A 22778-nucleotide genomic window follows, 5' to 3' on the forward strand; every position below is an offset into this window, starting at 1 on the left:
CGTGCAGATTAATGTCACGTCCTTGTGGCAATGAGTCTCAGCTTTGTTTCTGCATGTTAACCACCACAAATGGCTGCTGCCCCCGGTGTTGATGGTTCTGGGTTTATACACTAATGAGACGAAAAGGTTTTGTAAAAGATCCAAATCAGTCAGGGAGCGACCACTCGGCTACATCAGGCAGATACACAGCAAATGAAGCACAGAGAGCCCTCTCAGCACAGCAGGAAGGGGAATTATAATGTCATTCCTACTTTCAACATCATTACCATTTTCATTGCTCTTTTTTTTTGCAGGTCAAGAGACGGCCTATTGTGTCCAGTCGGAATATGTGAATTTTAAACTCATTGTTAAGGAGAGATGAATTTCAAAACATTCAGATTATTTTCCTTTTTTTATAATTTATTTTCAGAGTTTCCCCTCGAGAGTTCATCCTGAAATAACACACAAAGCCGCTTCGGTAAATATTAGCCAGGAAGAGGGACTACTGGTCTTCTTTGGAAGTGTGCATGTGTGTGTTTGATTACAGCAGAGCCATGATGCATCGGGACAAAGCTCTCCAAGATAAGCTGCCAAGGGCTGAATCACCATCCTGCACCCATTCTGGTCAGCGTGCTGCTCACTGGGCTGAAGAGTAACAGACAAACAGAGAGGGGTTAATACCAGCAGCCCTCTGCTGTGACAGGGCCTGAGTCCTTAGTCAAACAGAAACACCCACACAGATGTGCAAACACAAAACCACAGCCTTTGTTTTTTAACTCTCAATAGGAGTGATAGTCAATAGTCTGTTGTTAGGAAAAAGTAGTTAGAATTAGTGCTGAAATGGTGGATTAAAGTTGCTGAATGAGAGAAGATGCTGGCTCTGGAGTGCTTTTTCTCATTTTGTATTCACATTTCAACAATATCCTCTTTACTGATTATAGGTAGGGAAAGCAATTCTAGAGAAAGACAGTTGATTGTTGAGTCTCATTCCCAGGTCGTCAAATACCAACATTTTGGGTCGTATTCAGCCTGAAATCCTAACCCAAAGTGTTGGTATCAGACGACCTGGAAATGAGACACAACAACCAACTTCCCTTTAACATATAAACACGACTCTCCTGGATCATGTCACAATGATTTAGGTCTATGTCATGGCCACCAGTTTTCATTATTTCGACTCAGTTACTGAGAAATCATGTTTTATCCATCATTTTGGCATGGCAGATGACTCAAAATACTAAAATACCCATGAGCCTTTGCTGCTTTTACCATGGAGAAGAGGCACGAATCAGATTGGTAGCCATCATCTCCATAGTTACTGAATGAATCTTACCTTTTCTTTTTACTTTTGGTGTCGTTCACCTGAAACACTTCAAGGATGACAGTTGGAAATTCCAACTAGGAAATTCTGAACGCGGCATGAAGCTCTTTGATTGGATGTTTCTTCCCATAGTGCATCTTGGGAGTTGTAGTGGACTTTTCCCTTGAACGTTTTCTGTACACTAAGTTGAACATTTGACTTTTTTTTAATCAAAGAACAAGATATTGTCTATGAAAAAATATTGTCTATGGAGAAAATAAATGAGATTTCTTTATCTGGAACCAGGGGCGCACAAAATAACAACTCTGTTTGGCTCACACGCCTTCTCCTTTTGCACTATAGCTCAAATTGACAGACCCATGTCATAAAGTGTGTGCTAGAAAGAGGTCGATATGTTGGACTGTTAAGTGGACAAAACATAACAAAACAAAAAATAGTTTGAAAATGTCACCTTAAGCTGACAGGATGTGGAATGGGTTTTTTTTTTTTTTTTTTTTTTTACTGTTTATGTAACATTTTATACCATAAAAATAAAATAAAATTGATTTTAATTGATGTTAATAAGCGTTATTTGCAACTGTGGTTATAATACGTAAGTTATTCGCAGCACAAATACAAAATAAAGCAGTTTAAATGAGATTTTAGCAGCTGGAAAATGACCAGTTGTTGTAATTGAAGGGGTTTTCCCAGCAGTCACTGCTCTCACTTAAGCCAATTTTGAGAAAATTAGGATGAATAACTTAATTTCAGAAAAGTTCAGGACATTCATATTTAGGGACTTAAGGGAAAAATGGGTTATGCATGATCTTACTTGCGGGAGTGCTCTCTGGTTGGTTTAATTTTGAGCAAAGGTGTCCCTAATGAGTTACCCGTCTTAAGTTGGTGTTGTGTCGTACAGCTTGAGTAAAAATACAATTAGCTGAAGCAGCAAACGCATATCAACATTTCCAACCACTTCCTGCTTTCATCTCTCTTTGAAAGCAGCGGTGCCTCTTCCACTAAAGATGGTTTGACATGCTGTGTCTGCCACCGACCGTGCTGATGGATGGGTGGAAATCAGAAGGACAGCATGCAGGGATGAATGGCTCCACTCGAATTCAAAGTGTCACTTTACAGCACTAAAGTGCAAAACATGGTTACATTTAGGTTCAGGTAAATGACAGCTGGAGTAATTGAACGCCTTTTATTTGCCTTCTGAGGTATGTAACTATGTTGCCGTGAGTGATACGCGCAGATGTGCAATTACAGAAGTTATATTTATGTCAAAGTGGTCCATTGAAATCATGACAGAATCTCCTTTCAGTGTTTTGAGACTTGTTTTTCAAGGTAATGTCAAGAAAATGTTGTGCATAACCTGGGGAGCAGATAAATAACCGAGGATACTCCATACTTTCCACGACCGCCTTGTCTTGTGTTCACTATCGTCATGTGAGATGTTCGTGCAAACAGTACACGTGTGTGTCTGTGGTACATTTACATAAAGTTACTCCATTTCATGACGACCTATCCTTACTGGAATCTCACCACCATCCAATACAGATATCATATAGTAGACAGATAGTGTTTGACGTGGGGAATGGTGGCATTAACCTGAGCTATACCCAGTTAGGGTGCGTCATCACAACCAAAATATGTTACGTCAACATTTGTCATGGAAAAAGCTGCTCTGAAGACAGAAAAAACAATCAGAATTAAACATTAATGTGTGGGAGGAAACAGAAACCATTTTTAAAGGTGAAACATCAGATGGATCCAATTAGGAAGCTAAGATTGAAGTATTCGTGGAGACTGTTAACTGTGCAAAATATGGACGGTGCTTCCAGGATTGAAAAATTAGTCTTAGACCAGCATTCCTTCTAAAGGCCAGCAGGGGGAGACTCCACTGATTTCAAAGTCCCATTGTATGTAAGCTTATGAGAAAACGACTCTAGTTTCAAGTCTTCTTTAATACATTATGATGTTCATTTTGTAAATTACTGTCCCATTTAGAGTAAAATAGATGAATAGACAGTGCAGCTACCTGGTGATTAACAAGTTGCTACCACAGTGTGTCCTCGGTTTCTCAAACAGATCCAATCAGGATCTCCACCCAAGCTCCACACACTTAAAAAACCAAGATGGTGATGGCCGTAATGCCAAACCCAAGGCTTCGAAGCTAATAGGCTCATTTAACTAGAAAGCTACATGGAGTTACGTGTAGCTAACTAGCTTTTTATGGTGGAAGGTCTACTAGGCTAACTATCAAACCCAGTAGCCTAGTATAACCAGACTGCTTGGATCTAGTTTTGACTCAACAATCTCAACTCAGTGTCCACTTACAAGCTTTTTCCAGAGCTTTCAGACTTGATCTTCACCAGTAGAAGGGGATTTGTGAGATGAATTTGTGTTTTTTCAAACTATTTCCAAGCTCAAAAAAAAAACCTTTTAAGCCAAGAAAAGAAAAGAGATGAGAAGTCCTCAAAGTACTACAGATGACTTCTGTCTCTGCCATTGTTTCCAAAGTCAGGGATGAACTTTGATACCAGCCTACTTCAACTAATTCAAGCACATTGATTTTTACTTTACTGCATTTACCTCGTTTCTCTGAATGCCACTCGTCCAAACTGTGGTCCTCTGCCTCAACCTAAATTAAAATTTCAGTCTTCAGAGCAGCTCTGCTTCTGACAATTTCTCAAGTATCTTAAAAATCACACCTTTTATCTTTTTTAGAAAAAAAAACATATAAATCTAAGGTAGTCTGACTGAAACATTTAAACCGATCTTCCTTCATACTGGTGGTTATTCCTCCATGGTGATCACCAACTGGGGGTCATTGTTTCCTACTTTTTTATTTACCGCTGTGTCAGTGGTAGCACCAATCAGTAAACTGATGCCGCTCCTGACAGCTGCACAGCTCCATGGCTGAGTGCCCTGGTCAGCCTCCAGATTGCTGCTTGATGGCTGCCTGATAGGAAGTTGATTGACTGACTAGCTGGGCCTCCTGAGAGGCCTTTGAGTTGAGGCTCTGACTGGCAGGTCAATCAGCCTCCCAGGCCCCCAATTGTGGTTATCAATTATTGGCCTTATGTGAAGAGAAACAGTCTTCTCGTTCCTGCTCTGACACGTCCTGACCTTTACGATCTCTTCAGCCGCTTCAAGGCTCTGCCGACGTAACCTTCTAATAGTGCTGCCATATCCCAGCAAAATGACACTGAATCATCTTTAAGCCACCATAATGAAGGAATGATTGCTAGTGTTATAAAAGAGGTAGACGTGACTAAAAATCCAATGTTCCTCAAGGAGTGAGAGCAATTATAAAGAAATATTTCTTGACTTATCTTTAAGCAAGATATGGTTTCTCTGTAAGGATGTTGGTGGGATGAAGGTCCAATTATGATCATGTGAATCAGTTGACAGTCTTGACATGCCCTCTCTCAATTATTATCCTTCGTCTTCCTCTTTCAGCTCATGGTGGGGATCATCCAGGCCGCAGAGCTGCCCGCTATGGACATGGGCGGCACATCTGACCCGTACGTAAAGGTCTACCTGCTGCCTGACAAGAAGAAGAAGTTTGAGACCAAGGTCCACAGGAAGACCCTCAATCCTACCTTCAATGAGCAGTTCACCTTCAAGGTACATCGCACAAGAGTCCAGAGATTGCTCAACAACATTTTCTCATTTTAAACACTTTTTTGTAGCCCGAGATCTTTTTGGTTCCACTGACAATCTGATTTGCATGCAGCTGTGAATGCTGGGAAGGTGTGGAGACAGCAACCAGCTGGCACATTAACAAGCTCCTGACAGAATATCTCTCACACAAACAGTTACACTCACACACACACACACACACACAGACACACCGAGGCTCAACGTGATTGGGATTAACACAGGCAGATGCACCGCTACACTCTGGCCTTGCCTCGGCCATTATGGATGCATGGCTGTTGCTCAGCAGTGGGGAAAGTTTTGTTATTCATCCGACAGTGGAGAGCGCAGGTGTGTGGGGAAAGTTAAGCATAATGTGATGTGAAATCCATCTCAATACAAGGTTGATTTGTGTGTGTTTTTTTGTCGTACTTCTTTCCAAGTCCGTCCAAAAAACAGGACGGGTGATTATAAACACTGTCAAGATGATTTTTGTGAGATAATGTCAAGGACAAACAAGAGAGATTTATCCTTCTTATCTTTACAACAAGACTTTTCCATTAAAAAAGTTTTGTCCCAAACTTGAGACACCTCCTCACCCTCCCTTTCTCACCTGTCCTTTACCTAGCCTAGCTTGTGGGCCTGATAACGCTGCCTGGAAGGGTACTGATTGATTTGGAAACAGAATCGCCCACAACATCACAATCAGCCAACGCTAAAAACACCCAAATCTTACTTTTCTTGACATTTAATTACCTTAAGAAACATCACAAACCTTCTTTGTAGGTCCAGGACTGACATTGTCAATTTAAAATGCATGAATCTTAAACTCTATTCTGAGTATACACAACAACAACAACAACAACTTTGAATTACATTTTAATATGCTACCACAGACCACGGCTTCAAAACACAGATACTGGACATAATTAGCTTTACAAAGATAACACTTATTGCAAGGCTGGACTTTAAATGGTGTTGTTGTTTTTGTTTTGCTGAGTCGATAAACAGTAGCCTTTTTGACGCACATATCTCGCAAGAAGAAGAAGACCCTTCACTACACTGAACCAAACAATGCTGGCAGAAGTGTGTGATTGTGGATATCCTTTAATGAGACAATAAACCTCTCGAGCCCTTTTTGACTTGTCGCTGTTGTCATCCCGCTCAGGTCCCCTACGTGGAGCTCGGTGGAAAGACGCTGGTCATGACGGTGTACGACTTTGACCGCTTCTCCAAACACGATGCCATCGGCGACATCAAGGTGCCCATGAACAAGGTGGACTTCAGCCACATAACAGAGGAGTGGCGGGATCTGCAGAGCGCTGAGAAAGAGGAGGTAAGACTTATTAAACCTGTGTAGGCAGCAGGCACAAAAGTTCAATCACTCCTTAGAAAATGGGAAATGAGTCGGTTTGAAATCATTTTGTGACGCCCGTCTCTGTGTCAGGGCTCAGATTTGTACATCTGTTCGCCCGCTGTTTCAATAAGAGCATTTTTATTGGTGCTTGCATAAGTGATATCGCAGCGATTATTTTGCTGTGTTCAGCAAGCCATTTGTGCTGGAACCACAAATGTGTTGTCGTGGCTGAAGTAATCCATCTCCCCTGGAAATGTCACTTAATCAGATGTCCACACTTCCCCTTCAATTAATAGAAGTGTGACTTTCCAGGCAACAGTTCAGGAGATTCAATTTTCATGGTAAATGTCATGGCATATAGCACATGTTGCCAGGGGAACCTCATTTTTAGGATTACGGTGGTTTCATTTAAAGGTTAATTATAACACTGTCGAATGGCTGCTGGTGTTGTTCCAGTTGAAGGGCATCACTGTACTTCCTTAGCGTTTGGTCGCACAGCAGCACATGACAATTTTACGCAAGGCTTGAGACACTGGAGCGAGGCTTTGTAGCGTTCCAGTTGCAGAGGCGGACCACGGAAGTTTCTACTTTCCACCTTCTGATGAAAAAGTATTGAAATGTTTTATTATTACATTTATCATTTGAATGCTTCTTTTGTCTATTTGTCAAAACCTTTTTTAGTTTCTTTTGCCACAGTAGCTGCAAATTAAACCTGCCAAAGTGAAGAGGCCTCAATTCTCCTGGCAACTTGATTACTTTTTTAACAGCAGGTCTTTTGACATTTTGGGAAATACACTTTCCCACTTTTGTATTTACCAAGAGGAAAAAATAAATAGTTACACAACATATTTACGTCCTTCAACCAAAAAAAAAAAGAACCATTTTACTTTTCCGTTTGTGAAGGCGTTAAGCCAAAGGCTGTGCCAGAGGAAGGCTTCAAATGTTTCCAGCAAAGCCGCGTTATAATTGTCAATAACACTACATTTTACAGGTATGCGAATTTCATGGTCAGTGGGTGGTAATTACCAAGTACCATATTTGACATTTCTTTGAAATTACCCCACAATTGTTACCTCAAAATGTTTTGAAAATGTCCCAAACATGATTTAGGAATAACATTCTGCTATTTTCTAATAACCAGCAAATAAATAGTTGGCAATTCCAACAAAAATCAAGCGGAACATTTCCGAGACAAGTAGGCCAGGATTTTTCTTTTAAGAGATAACAAGCCCAAAAAAAGGCTGAGAGGTTTTGAATATATATATAAAGCAAAGAATGCTCTGTAAGAACTCAGCATATCGTCCTAAATGCACAAAAGAGCTGCTCTTTCAGGAGTCTTTTAAGTTTGAGTTCAAGGTCTGTGAAAATGTAACAGAATGAATGAAACTAGAGACTTAATAGTTCAACCACACACAGGTAACACACTTTTAAGGTCAGATATGAAGGAACATGTTTTGAAAAAATGCCCTTTAAGTTGAAAAGGCAGCTGTTGGCCTTTTACAGTTCATAGAAGATGTTAAAGGAGCCCGGTCACCGCGCTTGACAGGTGTAATTAACCACCGCTCCTTCTCTCGCTGGCCTCCAGGGGAGTGTGTATTTGTGTTGATTAAAACCAAGCCCTTGTCGTCAATGTAAGACTGTTTAGTCGTTAGTTTTGTAGTGCAAACAGTCAGGATAGAGGATGATAAATAAAATGTGTGTTGGTCCTTTACAGTGCAAAAAACATCACAACCATCTCCAGCACACTACATGGGGGAAATAGACCTTGATTGGAAGTTGATGAAAGACTCCTGAAATAAAACAAAGGTCGATATTCAGGTCCCGTCTGCCTCCGATTTATAATCCACGCTCAAAACGGCCACACGTGAAAGCAGATGTGACCTGAGAGAGAGAGTTATTGACTGCGTCTGCTTCTCCCTCCTCGTGTTGATAAGGAATACGACGAGAAAATGAATCGCTCTCCGCTCAGTGTATGATAATGAGGTTTGTGTTGTGATTCGTGTGAACCAGTGAAGTGATTGCAGTCGGTACTTTTCCACCAAAGTGACGAGTGACACAGAATAAAAAGTGGGAGCTGATATCAGGGAGCATTCATAACAAAACAAGAGACAGAATCGATTGATTAAAAGTGACTCAGTGATATGAAGTATTTCATTCGTCATTTTACTGTTTTGACAGGTTTCGATTGTTGTTTTTTGTTTCTTTAATGTACATCAAATCCCATTTTCTACCTGATATACTCAGATCTTTATTGTTAATTATTTTTGATTTACTCACTTTTATACCTTTCCTTTTATATCGTTCACACAGTCTGCCGTGTTTCTACAGTAGCCCAGAACGGACATATTACACACTGGTTCGAGAGACAGCCTTTTTCACATTTTGCTTGTTTTTAGTGGCCACTGTAGGGGAGGGTGAGACGAGGGGTATTCAGTTGGTTGCAATCTACAGCCTTACCGTGAAACATCACAAAATCCTACACACTGAACCTTTAAGTATATTTGGTACTAATACTTTTGTACGTTTACTTGAATATAGTTTTGAATGCACTACTTTTGCTTGTAACAGAGTATTTATACATATAGTATTGCAATTTCACTTAAGTAAGCACTACATGTAATGTAAATCTTCTGCTGCAGGAGCACTCACAGGCTTTATTTGTAATATTTCTAGTTACTTAAATTCTGGAGGTTGTCATAAAATAAATTATTTTCCAAATTTAAACCCCCTGCTGCTGCTGAGTTTCTCACTTTAGAAAAATAGTAGTAGTGAGATCAGTGTGTGTGTTTGTTTTGGTTTTTTCTGTACTTGAGTGTTTACAAAAGGTTTTTTCCATTTATCCAATAATACAGCAGACAGCTGGATATTCTGATGACTAACCTTGTTAACAGCTTGTCCTGCAAACAGATCAGCAGAGCGCTTTCGATATATAATATATCAGGAGATGTTTGTGTGTGCATATAATCTAATAAATACTGCTAATTAAAACTGCTTATGTTAAACACGGTTGAGTATTTGTTACTTATTTTAAAACAGTAGCAGAAGAGATGATAATAATAAGTAATAAGATAATAAGTCATTTCTCCAGTGGGATCCTGTCCGAACGATCAAAAACTCAAATATCATTGATTGAAGGAAGCTTTTGACTTGTTTCATGTTGTTTTCTATAATTTCAAAGCACTAAAAAGCAATTACATGAAGACATATGTAAATTTTATGCATATATGCACCCTAATTACTGTAAACAACTCTATAACCCCAGTGTCAGTGTGCTGTACTTTAACCTTTAACACCATTAAACTCTCACTTTGCATAAAGACACATTGGTATGTGCAGCGTTCATCATCCTCTCTGTTTGTGTCAACACGTCTAAAATTTTAAAAAGGCAAAACTGAGCTTCAGATTTGGTCGGCTGAACAATTTCTAATGTGCTTCGGAGGGGAATTTACGAGCTGTTTTTTCCCCTCATCTAGCCTCTCAGCGAGCATCTGTTGCGAGCACGTGATGCAGTAAATGTTGATTTAGCGGTTAAAACTGTTCTCACCTCTGTAATGTCTCTCAACAGCAAGAGAAGCTGGGCGATATCTGCTTCTCCCTGCGATACGTGCCCACCGCCGGCAAGCTGACCGTGGTCGTCCTGGAGGCCAAAAACCTGAAGAAAATGGATGTGGGAGGCTTGTCAGGTGAGGAGAATTGTAACGGCGTGTATGTGTGGTCGCATGTGTGCCCACTGGCTTTCCCTCTGACAGGCCCTTTTGTCTGTAATTATACATGCACTGCAGCACACACTTTGCCTCTCCTGCAACTCGGCTAACAACCACCCAAACCCATCACTCGTCACCATTAGATTTGTCCAAAAAAAGAGGACTTCAGTTGAGCTTTTAGTCCCCCAAAAAAACTTTAAAGTTTTGTGAAGGAACTCCACAGTTCAGACAAAATGTCACATGCACTACTGGAGACAACATGTAAAGAAAAGACTGAACAAGTACAAAGAATGAAACATATTCAGTCTGTCTGTTTCCATTAATCAAAGAGGGACGGATGTTTCATTAAGGGACAAATTTCGGAGTTTGCCTCATAAAAGTTTAATGTCGTGCTGTGAAGCGCAAAAGTGGGAATCTCATTTTGTGAAACTCTTTATTACATCCTGTGGGGACAAGTCAGCAATGTGGGCAAAGGTGCATAGCAGAGCCAGCTGTGTGCACATTACAGCTTTAAATCTAAACACACCTTAATCGCTCTACATTATGATACAAAGACACAAAAGCATTCAAACTACGGTTCGTCTTGGACTAGATTTTGGAAAACAAGACTGATGAATGTTATGTTTGCTCCAGGAGAAGTATTTTCCCCAAGTGACATCTTGTGTGAATGCTCCTCTTCAGACTTAGTTGATGCTGTTTTATACATGATGGTACAAACAAACATATAAAAACCATCTATACCAACTGCACAGTGGCGCAGCCTGGCCGCAAGAAGGTCCTGGGTTCGAATCCCAGCTAAGACAGGGCCTTTCTGTGAAATGTGATTCAGCAGATATTCACTGCACAAGCTTGGCTCATAATTGATATTGTACAGTCTAGCTTGCACTGTGTGAAACACACTTCACTTGTAAGATTGTTATCAGTCAGTCTGTCGGTGCCTCAACAAAGATTCACCGTTTAAATCCAGAATTACAACAACGAGGTCGAGGTGTCCATCCAAACACTGCAGAAACACAAATGCAGAATCACACAATAAGCTGCCACCTCTCCCTCCTTTCCACCTCTCCTTTGACTTCTTCAGTGGTTTCATTTTATATTCCCCACTGTGCACTCCCCTCCCGCCTCTCCTTGACTCTCTCTGCTACAATTACCATACACCTGGGTCCACTTGCTTTTCTGCCTGACAGCCCAGTCTCTCCATATAAGCCTAAACATCCTGCAGTACAGTAACACGGCGCACATTAAAAGCTCAGAGCTCCCTTTCATCTATCAAAACCAGCACAAGCAGCCATTTGCCAGAAAGAAAAAAAAAAACACACCTCCCCCGCTGCCATTTTATGCTACTGGCATTAGCTCTCACCTGTCCCCATTTGCATCGTGGGATTGTTCGCATTTTGAGTCGTCTAGCCAGTCTGAAAAGAGTGTGAATGTGTTCACTTTGAAGGCCAGGTTTATCTCGAACAGAGACAGGAAATAGCAGGGAAGCCAGACAGTTTGACACCACATACTGTATGTCACATTTAATTGGAGCATGTTTCATCTGTGTGCACTGGTCTGCTGGTTTCAGGGTGAATTATTAGCATGCAGTAATAGCACAGTGCATGTTTCTAATTACACACAACCAGAATATACTCTAAATTGCAGTTGGACTTTTGATTTTTGTTGAGTTGCGACTGCTTTTCTGTTCTGGGAATGGGCTTAAAAGTGTAGCAGATGGATGAAATAATGGGCAGGTCTGTAATAACAATAATTAGCCTCCATCCACAGGGCGGCTCAGCCAGAGCTTAAGGAGGAGGACAAGTAATTGATGGCCTGGGATCAGCCGTCTCCTCTATTGTCATCCTGTTTACCATGCCTAATTATGGCTCGCAGAGGAAGATGTGGGTATTATCATTAACCAATGTATAATCAGAAATAATTCTTTTGATTGGCTCCTCATGAAACATCCCTACAAATGTACCTCCGTGCTGCGTCTCTTACAAAAACAGATTTTTAAAAATAATATCTTAAAAGGTGCAATTGACTTTCGGTGCTTCTCAGGATTGTTGTTACTTAACTGCGGTGATGCACCGAGCACCATGCTCTTTAGCTGTCGTCTCAAAATAATCCTCATTGCAGTGACTCCTCTCTCCGCTTAAGCCGACTCCACAGCACTGTATAGTTACCATACATATTCATTATGTTGAGCTGTAGGCAATCAGATTTCAGAGAATCCTGTAACTCCAGCGGGAAGTACATTTTACAGACTAACAAGTAGAAAGAGAGTTATAAAAGTGGGTAATTGCACCAGCAGGTAAAGTCGTGGACCACTATTTCAACCTCCTGCAGATGTATTGTGTATTTTGTGTGTCTAAAAATGTGCATTTAACAGTATGCCAAGCCACTTTAATGTGTCTCCGGCATGGTGCAGTATTAAAGGTGATTCAGAGTCAGAAGTGTGTCGGACACAAAGGCTAAGTGCCTGGAAGCGACTCCGATTCAGGAAATGCGAGTTTATAAAGGCAGTGGCAGCAAAACAGTGTTTGTCCCGTCCTCTTTGTACCTCTGAAGACTTCCCCGAGGGCTGTGAGGCAACACATACGAGGTAATGGCTCACAGTGAGGGAGGTTATCAAAGCACACAGGCGCCGTGTCGGCGGTAATGAAGCCGCACTGCCCCGACCTGGTGCTTCAGCTCACCATCAAGCCTATCGGCTGAAAGGTTTATTTGTTTTGTTGCTCTGGCTGGTCGGACTGAGAGGTTTCTCCCAGTCAGTAAAGCGACAGGCCAGAGGGATCATTAAGATGATGAACAGGCTCTGAGAGAAGGAAGCAATTTGAAAGAGATTAGGGCAGTGCAACATTTATTCCGTCAGTGTTTCTGTCAGAATTTTGCTTTAATTTATATAAATCTCAAAGAAGTTGTAGATATATAACCAGTACCATATCTCCAAGACCCCCCTCAGATGTTTTGAAGCGGCAGAGAGGAGTTTCACTGTACATGCGTGTGCTCTTGCTGTATGTGTGTCAGTTGAGTGTGTAAAACTAAACCGACAGTCACCCCTGGTTGCACCCACCATGGCAAATCCAAAATGATGGGAGGAAAGCTGAGATGACAGCCAGGCTATATTTGGCACAACTCTGCCATCGCCAGCAGCAGCCTCACTTGATGAACATGGAAATATTAGCGGAGGAAAAAAAACTCTTTTCTTTGTCTTGTACATCTGCACATAAAGTCGTATTGAAGCCTCCACTGTGAGAGGCGATACCCTTTCTATCGAGTGAGTCACAGCTGGCAATTATTCGCATATTGAAACACAAACTGTAAGTAACCACTTTTAAATTAGACAGCTTCAGTAGCTCTGCTGAACTCTGCAGCTGATTTGCCTCCGAGCGCATCACTTACCCCGAAACCTGCTTCGAGCCTTTTGAAATATATGGACCACTGATCGTGCATCGCCTCATAAAACTATGGCCAAGATCCAGGAGTCAGATGAGTAACCCTGAAGATAGCGAGGGCAAGCCTCTGTGCTGTACACATATGTGAGGAAGTGCTCCCGCATCAGGAGCGCTGGCATTCATCCATGAAATGGGAGAGATTACACTCGTCTGGGATAAGACGGGAAAATGGACCGGATATGAGGTACGACGAGCCTCCCAAAACTCAATAATGCCAAACTCTCATCTGCTGACCAGAAAGATAAGAGGCGTCTGGATAGCACTGATGTGGCGCCGCAGGTGTGTTTTCTTTTTTTCATCCTGAGAAAGGGTTATCTGGCATAATCCTATTCAGCTGTTGTGTTTATTCAGGCACAGATGCCGATATGAGAGGAAACAGAACCTGTCCTGAATATGTTGTAGGAATCACTGTTGTAGCAGTATTTCAGCATATACAGCAGCAATAACAGATATCATTACAGTTGTCAGCTAGCTACGCTCCTCCACAGAACAGTGATTGTCCATTTATAGTTTAGCAACAATGACTAGGCAGGGTAAACCTTAAAGTTTGGAAAACTGTCTTTTTTTTCATCTTTCCAAAACCCCAAAACAAAGCAAAAGTTTGAAGCAGAAACAGACAACTTCAGCGTTCACAACCTGGATAAAAAACAACTGTAAGAATCCCAATTTGACCAAGAAATCACAATCTCAGTGCTTTGAGAAGGCAGAGTAAGACATAAATAAGAAGTCAGGTTTTTTTTTGTTTACTGATCTCATAGAAAGATTGCCGGTTTTACGCCGTCTCAAGTCCCGGTGGTAAGAGGAAACATATCAGCAGGGAAACAGGCTTTGATACAACACCGGAGCGCTCTCCATTTAGCGGATGCCCGTCCATTCGTTCTTGTTTACCTCGGTTTCTATCACTCTCCATAGGTGATATCTACAAACAACAGTTTTCATTGGCAAGTAATTAGCATCCTGCTTTAGTCTGCCTGTCTAGAATCAATGACCCATTGTTTCACAACCCAATCGCCAGAATATTCGTTGGCAAAGTACATTTCTGCAGAACCAGATATGTTGAAATTTTACTTTTCTTTAGGTTTTGCATTTCAATATGATCCTGTGACAACGCTGTGCTTATGGTCTGGTAAGGTTTATGCACAAAAAACATTTAGGGTGAGAAATGTCCCAACTTCCCCTCAAAGATATTGTGTTTTTGTTGCCACAAACACGTTGTTATGCTAACAAAAGTTAAAACGCCACAGCCTCTCTTACATCCAGTGCTTTCACGCTGACAGATGTGTCTTGTCGTCTTTAACTCCACCACCATCCCCTCCACCTCCAACATGGAAGTTTGGCCATAAACCGGTAATGTTAATGTGATATTACAGGATTTGTTGAAATGTCAATATGGTACGTAGCCTGTGACACGTGCAAATGTGAACGTGTCAGTGCAGAAACATTAATCGTCAACATTACATCTTGGCAGCAGGGCTGTGTTTAAAACCTTACTGAGACTTTAAATGGCAATTTGGCACAGTTATCATTGTAAACTACACATGTGACGTGCAAGAACAGAAAGCTTGGCAGGCAAAGCAACATAAACTGTGGGGGCGGGGTTCAGTGTACACTCAGTTGTTCTTTAACGCCGTTTGTAAACAAAATGGGACAAAGTGTCACTACAATGTACTGTTCCAATCTCGAAACGGTTCTTTAAACTTGTTCTGTTTTTTCCTCGAGCACAAACCTCACTGATCCTTTCTCTAGCCGCTGTCTGCCCTGTGTCATTCCTCAAGCTTTTGTGCTTTACTGTCTTTAGATCTGTGAACTTGTTGAGACAGAGGTCTGCCTACGCGAGATTAGTTTGAAAAAAGAACTGAGGAGAGTCTATGAGCAGTGACAACCACCCGTGGCTGATCAGACAAAGACAACCTACAGAAACTTGACTCATTCGGATAACCCAAGGGGGGTAAATGCGACAGTCCTGGCAACTGATTTGTGGGAATTCAGTGCAGATAAATCCACAGAATAACACTGAGATCTGTAGGATTTTAAGTTCGCATGATAAAATTCCCAAACTTTAAGGTTTGTGGTGCACATTTTGAATTTGAGATGGAGAAATCTGATGTATAAAAGGCTCATACTGCTGTTTGGAGCATAGATGCGGCTGGAGAAGTTCCTCATTTAGACACTGTTGGATGTACTATTCCTACACAACGTGACAACACACACACACACTCAACCCTCCCTCGCTGTTTTTCTCATCCCAGCACTCCAGCTCTTCTCAGCAGGAGAGCAATAATGGACACCCACTCCATTAGGAGCCTGTTACCTTTTCGCTCATGTCTCTGTCATCTATTTATTCCCCCTGCTTTTTCCCCCTCTTACTCTGTTTGTGTGGTTTCCTCTCTATATTCATGTCGGCGGCACTGGACGAGTCTGCAATCAGGTCCTTATTCCCCTAAATTGGATAAAAGATTAAGGGAGCTAAGCTTGTTCAGTGTTTGCTATCGCTAGAAATCCCACAATGTTCCAGCTAAAAGCAGAGATATTTTTTCAGATCCAGATTATCAGAGCATGCAGTGTTTCAACAACTAATTATGAGCTCAGTTTCAAAGTCAGACTCCTTATTCATTCCCATGCACAGCTCTGAGGTTCAGTAGCTAGGGGGATATTGTTGTTAGCCTCAGGCGAGGGACTCCCTCATTAGTATCTCTGAGATTATTATTTGTCTCTGTCTTTCTCAAGCAGCGTGTTGTCTTAAATGATGAATGACACGAAGTTGCTTTCATTAATTTTTCTCTTATAGCTTGTGGAGTTGTCATGAATGTGAGTCGAGATCAGAGACCATTGAAGAAACAGTATTTTCAACATTTTTTACACTGAAAACCGTCGCCTGTGCCTTGTGTATTTTTTAATTTATATTAGTGGATTTACAATAAGTTCCCTTATATATACAATAGAGTCCCCTCATATTCACAGTGTGTAATAATGCTGTTTTACATGCTGTTAGGAATAGAAATGTTCAAAGATATGATAAGCACAAACTGGGGGTTATCTCGCTTCTTTCTCATCTCTGTTGAGAGTTGCACGTGCTCAGTACCGATCAGACAGCGTAGTGTTTTACTTCAGCCTCTTTTTCAAACTTTGAAAACTGAGTGCTGCTTGAACAGAGTATGATGGAAAAGTATGAACAAGCCAGCCTCCTGAAAGCGTCTGTGCCTGAAATGAAGAAGAAATCAGCGTGTTCAGCCAGGTGTTGTGTTTTCATCACAGCCGATTGGAGCTGTAGCTGATAAATACCTGTGACTTCTGCAGAGTCATTTGGCGCAGGGATGAATGGCAATTGTTCACATTCACATTGAAGACAAGTGCCAGATGTTAGCAGGTGTGAGTGGGTATTTTATCCTGTGTGAAAAGAGTATTCGAAACGTGACTCGCTGGGTACATGGCCAAGAAATCAATTGGATCAGTTTGGGCCACAGATGCATAGTTGATGAAGTTAAGTTCAGGAGTTGTGACACATCATCTTAGGGCAGGATTGTCAACCATCCAACAATGTACCATAAATAGATGCTCGTGGTGCAGCAGTAGATTGTATTTCGTGCAGAAAATTTTAATGAATAGAAGGGGTACATCTTTGAATCACAGTAATGAATGAATCCTCATTCATTATCGGATCCCTGGCTGTGCCTCTGAAAATCACAACTTATTAAAGTCTTCTTCTGTTGGATCTCTCTGAACGTTCAAATCAAACAGCCTCACCTGGTCCCTTTAATGGCTCAATTAAAGCCAAAAACACGGTATCTATTCAACAATTTAAAAACGGAGACTGCTGCCTGCCCTCTCGTCAGTTATTCCTCCGAGCCCAAACTGAGACACTCGCTCTCCTCGCCTCCAATTTAGTTTTAATGACAGTTTGAAGATTGTAAACAAATCAGGAGGAGTAGCGTCACGTCATAAACGAAAGCGATGGGTGGTTTGCCATTTTCAGGCACGCACTCTACCTGATTGCCAGAGAGTGGCTGCAGACGGACGAAGCAGACCACTTGGGCACCACTTGAGATTGCTTTCGGACAGACGAAAATGAGGCTCTTGAATGGGGAAGGTGAACTGAGTCATGTAAATACACAAGACTCTCGTAGCCATGGTTTTTAACGACAGCCTATCGCTTGTTTTGGAGGTATCTGTATTGATAAATCAATGGTAAAGCTGTCATAATGAGTATTTTTACATTAACAATGGATAACATGTCACTTGTGATGAGAATTATCACCTGACTCTGCAGTTTCCTTCAGCTCTAACGAGGTTATTAGTGTCTTTCAGCTCATCGCTTTTTGGTTTAACAGTCTGCAACTTTCCTGTTTTGGTTCAAGTTCTCATCAGCGTTGTTTTCAGATGTAACACAAGCCTCTGATAAATACACCGTACACTACCTGCCCAGTCCCGATTGGCAGACAAAAATAGCAACTAGCTGATGAACACGGTGGCGTAATTAGCCGCCAAAGAGACAGATATTTCCCTTCGAACACGGCGGCCCAAAGTGGAACCATAAGGTGTGATTCTGAGTTCTGCAAATTAAAAAATGTTAAAATCTTCTTATTTACATTTCTTCTGCAGATCCATACGTGAAGATCCACCTGATGCAAAACGGCAAGAGGCTGAAGAAGAAGAAGACGACAATCAAGAAGAACACCCTCAACCCTTACTACAACGAGTCCTTTAGCTTTGAAGTCCCGTTTGAACAAATCCAGGTACATCCTCATACGTTTACATAAAAAATCCTGGATTTTCTAAAAGCTCATGTACCGTACAGTAGGAACGAATCGTACTGTAAGAACCATCAAACATTAGTCGCATAAACAATGGACAAGTGGAGGCTCATTTAGTAAATAATCAGTTTAGAGGCTTTTCATCACAACAGTGTAATCAAAGCCACTTCACTTTAAATCAGCCTTGGTTTCACAATTTGACAAGCCTATTGCTCAGTTGATGTTATTCTCTAGACTTGTTATTGCCTGTAGCGCGTATCTCTGCTATTTGTTGCATGTCTCACAATGGTTACCATGCACATCATGATTTAAGTGCATCAATTACAGTATATTCAATATTCAAGCCTGAATCTTTATGAAGGAAAAGGTAAAAAATGCAGCCAGAAAGGAATAGCAATGAACAACATTACCTCTTCAGGCGAGACAGTAATTGAGTCAAATTGATTAAGCCTGTCACAGCTGACAAATCACGGGTTTGGGTCCACGAGCCTCAGTTTCAATTTGAACTGATGCTGATACCAGTATGTTGGATACATTTGCATTGCTTATCTCCTCACCGAGAGCCAGGTTGATCATTAAATAATTATTAGCGCCACTGATTTAATCATAAACTTGTCATTAATTAGGGGTATCGAACGCTCTCCAGAAAGCCACGAGAACACGCTTAAATTACCCGATTTGGTTGTGACGAATCATTCAAACACCAGCCAGGCTCCTTAAAGAAGTTGTAGTAAGTGTTAAACTAATGGACTGTTTAAAGCTCTTAAGGCCTCTGGCTGTAGTGCATCTGATTTAAATGAAGACACTTGGAGCTGTGGTGATTTCTAATTACACTCACTCCCACGATGTTACCTCTGTTGAAGGAAAACACATACAGTTTGTTAATCGATTTCTCACGCAGATTTGTTCCCCACTGTGTTTACATTTACAACAAATTATACAGACTGCTTATAGAAGGCTGCAAATTACCTGCTTTTATCTGCAGAGCCGATGAATTTCGGTTAAACTTGACCTCAGGATAATTTGTGTTATTAATCTAAAGATTGTAATTGTCTCAGAGATTGTGTAGGAATTAAAAAAACATGCTTTTAATTGGTCTATTTCCTAACACTAACACAAGCTTTGTTAATGACTGAAGTAGTTCCACGTCCTCCTTAATAAACACACAATTATCTTGACAGTGACACCATTTATATTCATTTGTTTTAATCTATAGACTCTTACATACTCACTTTTTCCCCTTAAACTTTGTCTCCTCTTGTTTGTGAGTCCTTCATAAATGGCTTTATTAATAAACTTGGGATGTATACAAAAAGATACAAATCCAGACAGACAAAGCCAATTCACAGTGCTTGAATATATGTGAGGAGTGTGGATCCAGGAGGATGACTGGGCAGGCTGAGGTGTTGCCAAGTAGCACCCGAGCCACATGACCACCTCTTGATAGATGCTAAAATAATAACAATATCTCATTCATTTCTCCATAAGTATTTTTTTTAAGAATTCTATTTAAAAACATGTTGTTCTTGTACAACACATGTCCAAGTAGCTTATCTCTGATCATTTTCAAGTTGTTTTACTGCATCATTTTTTAAATAATTACCTACTTAAGATCTGAGATGTGAGAGATGTGGCGTTAATTTATTGATTAAATGTTAATTTGTTATCGCCAATCATTCCGGACTCTAGACCTTAAATAAAAATCAGATGCAGACCTTTGAGTAATAAGTCAAAGAACCCCTGATTTAGAGTTTTGTTTAAAGAATTTAATAAATAAATCCAGGGAGAAACTGACAGGGAGTGGGACTGAGATAAGAGGCACAATTATTAAAAGCACCATGGATTTATCATCGGCCATTAAATCGTCTACTGCCTACGATATATCAAAACTTGTGCACATTGACCATATCAGGCAACACTTCGTGGCATGAGATTGATATAATTCTTCCCATTTTACCCTGGGAAACAAAACTAATAAGCTTATTTCACAGAAGTTGATTGATTGTCCATAATGGGAAATCAATCACAGTAATGACAATAGAAGAAGCAAAACAATATTGACTGGTCAGTGCTAATATCCAATCAAAGAAAGCTGTGATTCAATTATTTATTCGAGGGTAAACTGTCCCTTTAAAACCCACCTAACCCTAACTGGCCATCTGGAAACCTTCCTCAGCGTTTCATTACATGGCGTATTAGGCATGCTCTTTAAGAACAGGCTCTGTGCTCATGCAGGTGGCAGTAACTTCGTCTCAGTGTGCCAGTGGATCGAAACTTAATCAGAGCTCTTTGTGCACAGATTCATATTCTCTGCCAGAGATTGATGCCCAGGTCACTCCTCTTTGCATGGTCCCTTTGAATAAACACATGCCGAGGCTGAGTCTTCGACCTCTGAGTAATCACACATTCTGCCGTGTTTGGCTCTGTAAATAACCGAAGCCTGGTCTGGGATGTCAGTCACTGTTAATCAACATTAATGTCTGAAATAGCGCCTCTTTCTCTGCATTACTGTACTACTTAAAGTAATAAGCAGGGAGTACGTACTTTTTTTAGTTTATCAGGGCTTTCAAACCACTGCTAAGCAAGTAGATCTTTCTTGTAATATAAAAAAACTGGGTTGTTAGCATTAGCATTTCAACACCCTCAGGAATTTAAACTTCACTAAATCAAACTTTAAAAAACACTGATTGACAGGTGAAGCACAGCAACTGTGATTGCACACCATCAAAAGAAGAGACAAAATGTCTGTCATGTTGGAAAATGCTGCTCTCTTGATGTTATTTCCCCTGATTTTAATGCTCTAGTGCAGAACAGCTCGTCTGCTGGTACAAATCTAATAAAAATCACAATACATTTAATGTATAGAGCAATTTTCTCAACAAAATTACAAAGTGCTTTACATCATAAAAAGAGAAATAACATGACAGGCCACGTTAACATGATAAATAGAGAATAATAACAAGACAGGCTTTTAAACATGCAGTTAAAAATGAAGAATCTAATAACAATCTAACATTTTATGACCAATCTCACCAGAGGGTCCACAGTCTACCTCAGGAGATAATGTTGCCCAGTTGTCATGAAATTGTTAATGTTCAAATGTCTGCTTACCTGAACACTTTAAGGACTTTTCATCCATTTATCCATTTTTGTCTGTTGTTGATTGAAAGCACATTCTTGATATTTAAAACTGTATTTGACAGAAGAAATATGTTTTCTTTTGTCAGAAAGAAGTGCAGCGGGTGGTCATTTGGATTCAGCCATACTGTTTGTTGAACAAAGTCAAACTTTATGTTTAGACTAAAGCAAACATGCCTGTCTAGAGATGAGAGATTAACCATCTCTATGCTGACGACACCTCGATTTACATTTACGTTCTCTGTTCTCTCCCGCTCTACAGAAAGTGCAAGTTGTTATAACTGTTCTGGACTATGACAAGATCGGCAAGAACGATGCCATCGGCAAGGTCTTTGTGGGCCTCAACAGCTCGGGGACGGAGCTGCGCCACTGGTCCGACATGCTGGCCAACCCCAGGAGACCCATCGCCCAGTGGCACGTGCTGAAGCCTGAGGAAGAGGTGGACGCTCAGCTCTCCACCAAGAAATAGGCAGGGCCCTTTCAGCACCTGCCTTGTAGTACTCTTTAGCCAGTATGTGTAAATACCTCAGTGATAAATGGGTCCATCCATGTAACCCCGCCCCCTCTCTTAACCCCGCCTCTCTTGATATCACAATCAACCCTAATTCCTGCGACATCCCTCCCTCTGCTTTTTTTCTATCAAGTTCCCTTCGTTTCTCGCTTTCTCTTTCGTTTGTTCCTCTCTGAATCAGCAGTTTTTGTTTCCATCTCTGTGCCCTTAATCGCCCCGACCAAATGCCCCCTTCTGTTAAGCAATATGATCTGTATAGATAGCGCATGACTGAAAGAATTTATTGTACCACAGTTGTATATATAAGTATGCAGACAAAAATGATTTCTAGTTTATGTGTTTGTATGTTGTTACCCGTTTCCTAATCTGTGTATATCTTGATGTTTTTAATAAGATGTTCTATTTTAAATTATGTAAATGCAGATATAGAGGAAAGCCAATATTATATATCCCAGGATTTAAAAATTCTACCTTATTACCTTATTGCATTCCAGTAAAAAACAAGATGAATTCCAACCTGCAAGACACTAGTGGAAATATATTCACATTGTAAAGGACGATGTCTGGCTATAAGTTCACAGAACAGACGGATATGTACACACAATTCTCCAAAATACAAGGCCATTAACTACTATGGTTCTGAGGGAAAACATTATGCTGCTGGAAATTATACAAGCACATGATTTCGTACGACTTTTTCTACTTATTTCCCAATCAGAGGACCTATATGTTTAGCTTGATGCACAGAGACAGTAGTTGATACAAACCAGTTAGCATTTCATTTCTCCATGTTTGGCAGAAATAGGTCCTCGTTGTCACTTCTACCAGCTCCTTTTCTTTTCCAAAAATGGAAAATATTGCCTCCTTCAGAAACAGACCCCATGTGATTAAAAAAAAAAAGAAAAAAAAGCACCAAGCTGTAGCCATTGTGTCCTTAAGCTCGTTTAACAATATTT

At 40.8% G+C, this 22778-nt stretch overlaps 1 protein-coding gene across 1 annotated transcript in view; it reads left to right on the top strand.

The window, feature by feature from the left end:
* syt1a (synaptotagmin Ia) overlaps positions 1-21780 on the top strand; it is an 83756-nt gene extending 61976 nt beyond the window's left edge. The window contains exons 5-9 of the mRNA XM_073480757.1: positions 4745-4912; positions 6093-6260; positions 9847-9964; positions 18022-18155; positions 21574-21780. Coding sequence (XP_073336858.1) covers positions 4745-4912; positions 6093-6260; positions 9847-9964; positions 18022-18155; positions 21574-21780 — 795 coding nt within the window. The remainder of the gene's footprint in view (positions 1-4744; positions 4913-6092; positions 6261-9846; positions 9965-18021; positions 18156-21573) is intronic.
* The last annotated feature ends 998 nt before the right edge of the window (positions 21781-22778 follow it).

This window comes from Pagrus major, chromosome 14, assembly GCF_040436345.1.
Source record: "Pagrus major chromosome 14, Pma_NU_1.0".
In the NCBI taxonomy this organism is placed as follows: domain Eukaryota; kingdom Metazoa; phylum Chordata; class Actinopteri; order Spariformes; family Sparidae; genus Pagrus; species Pagrus major.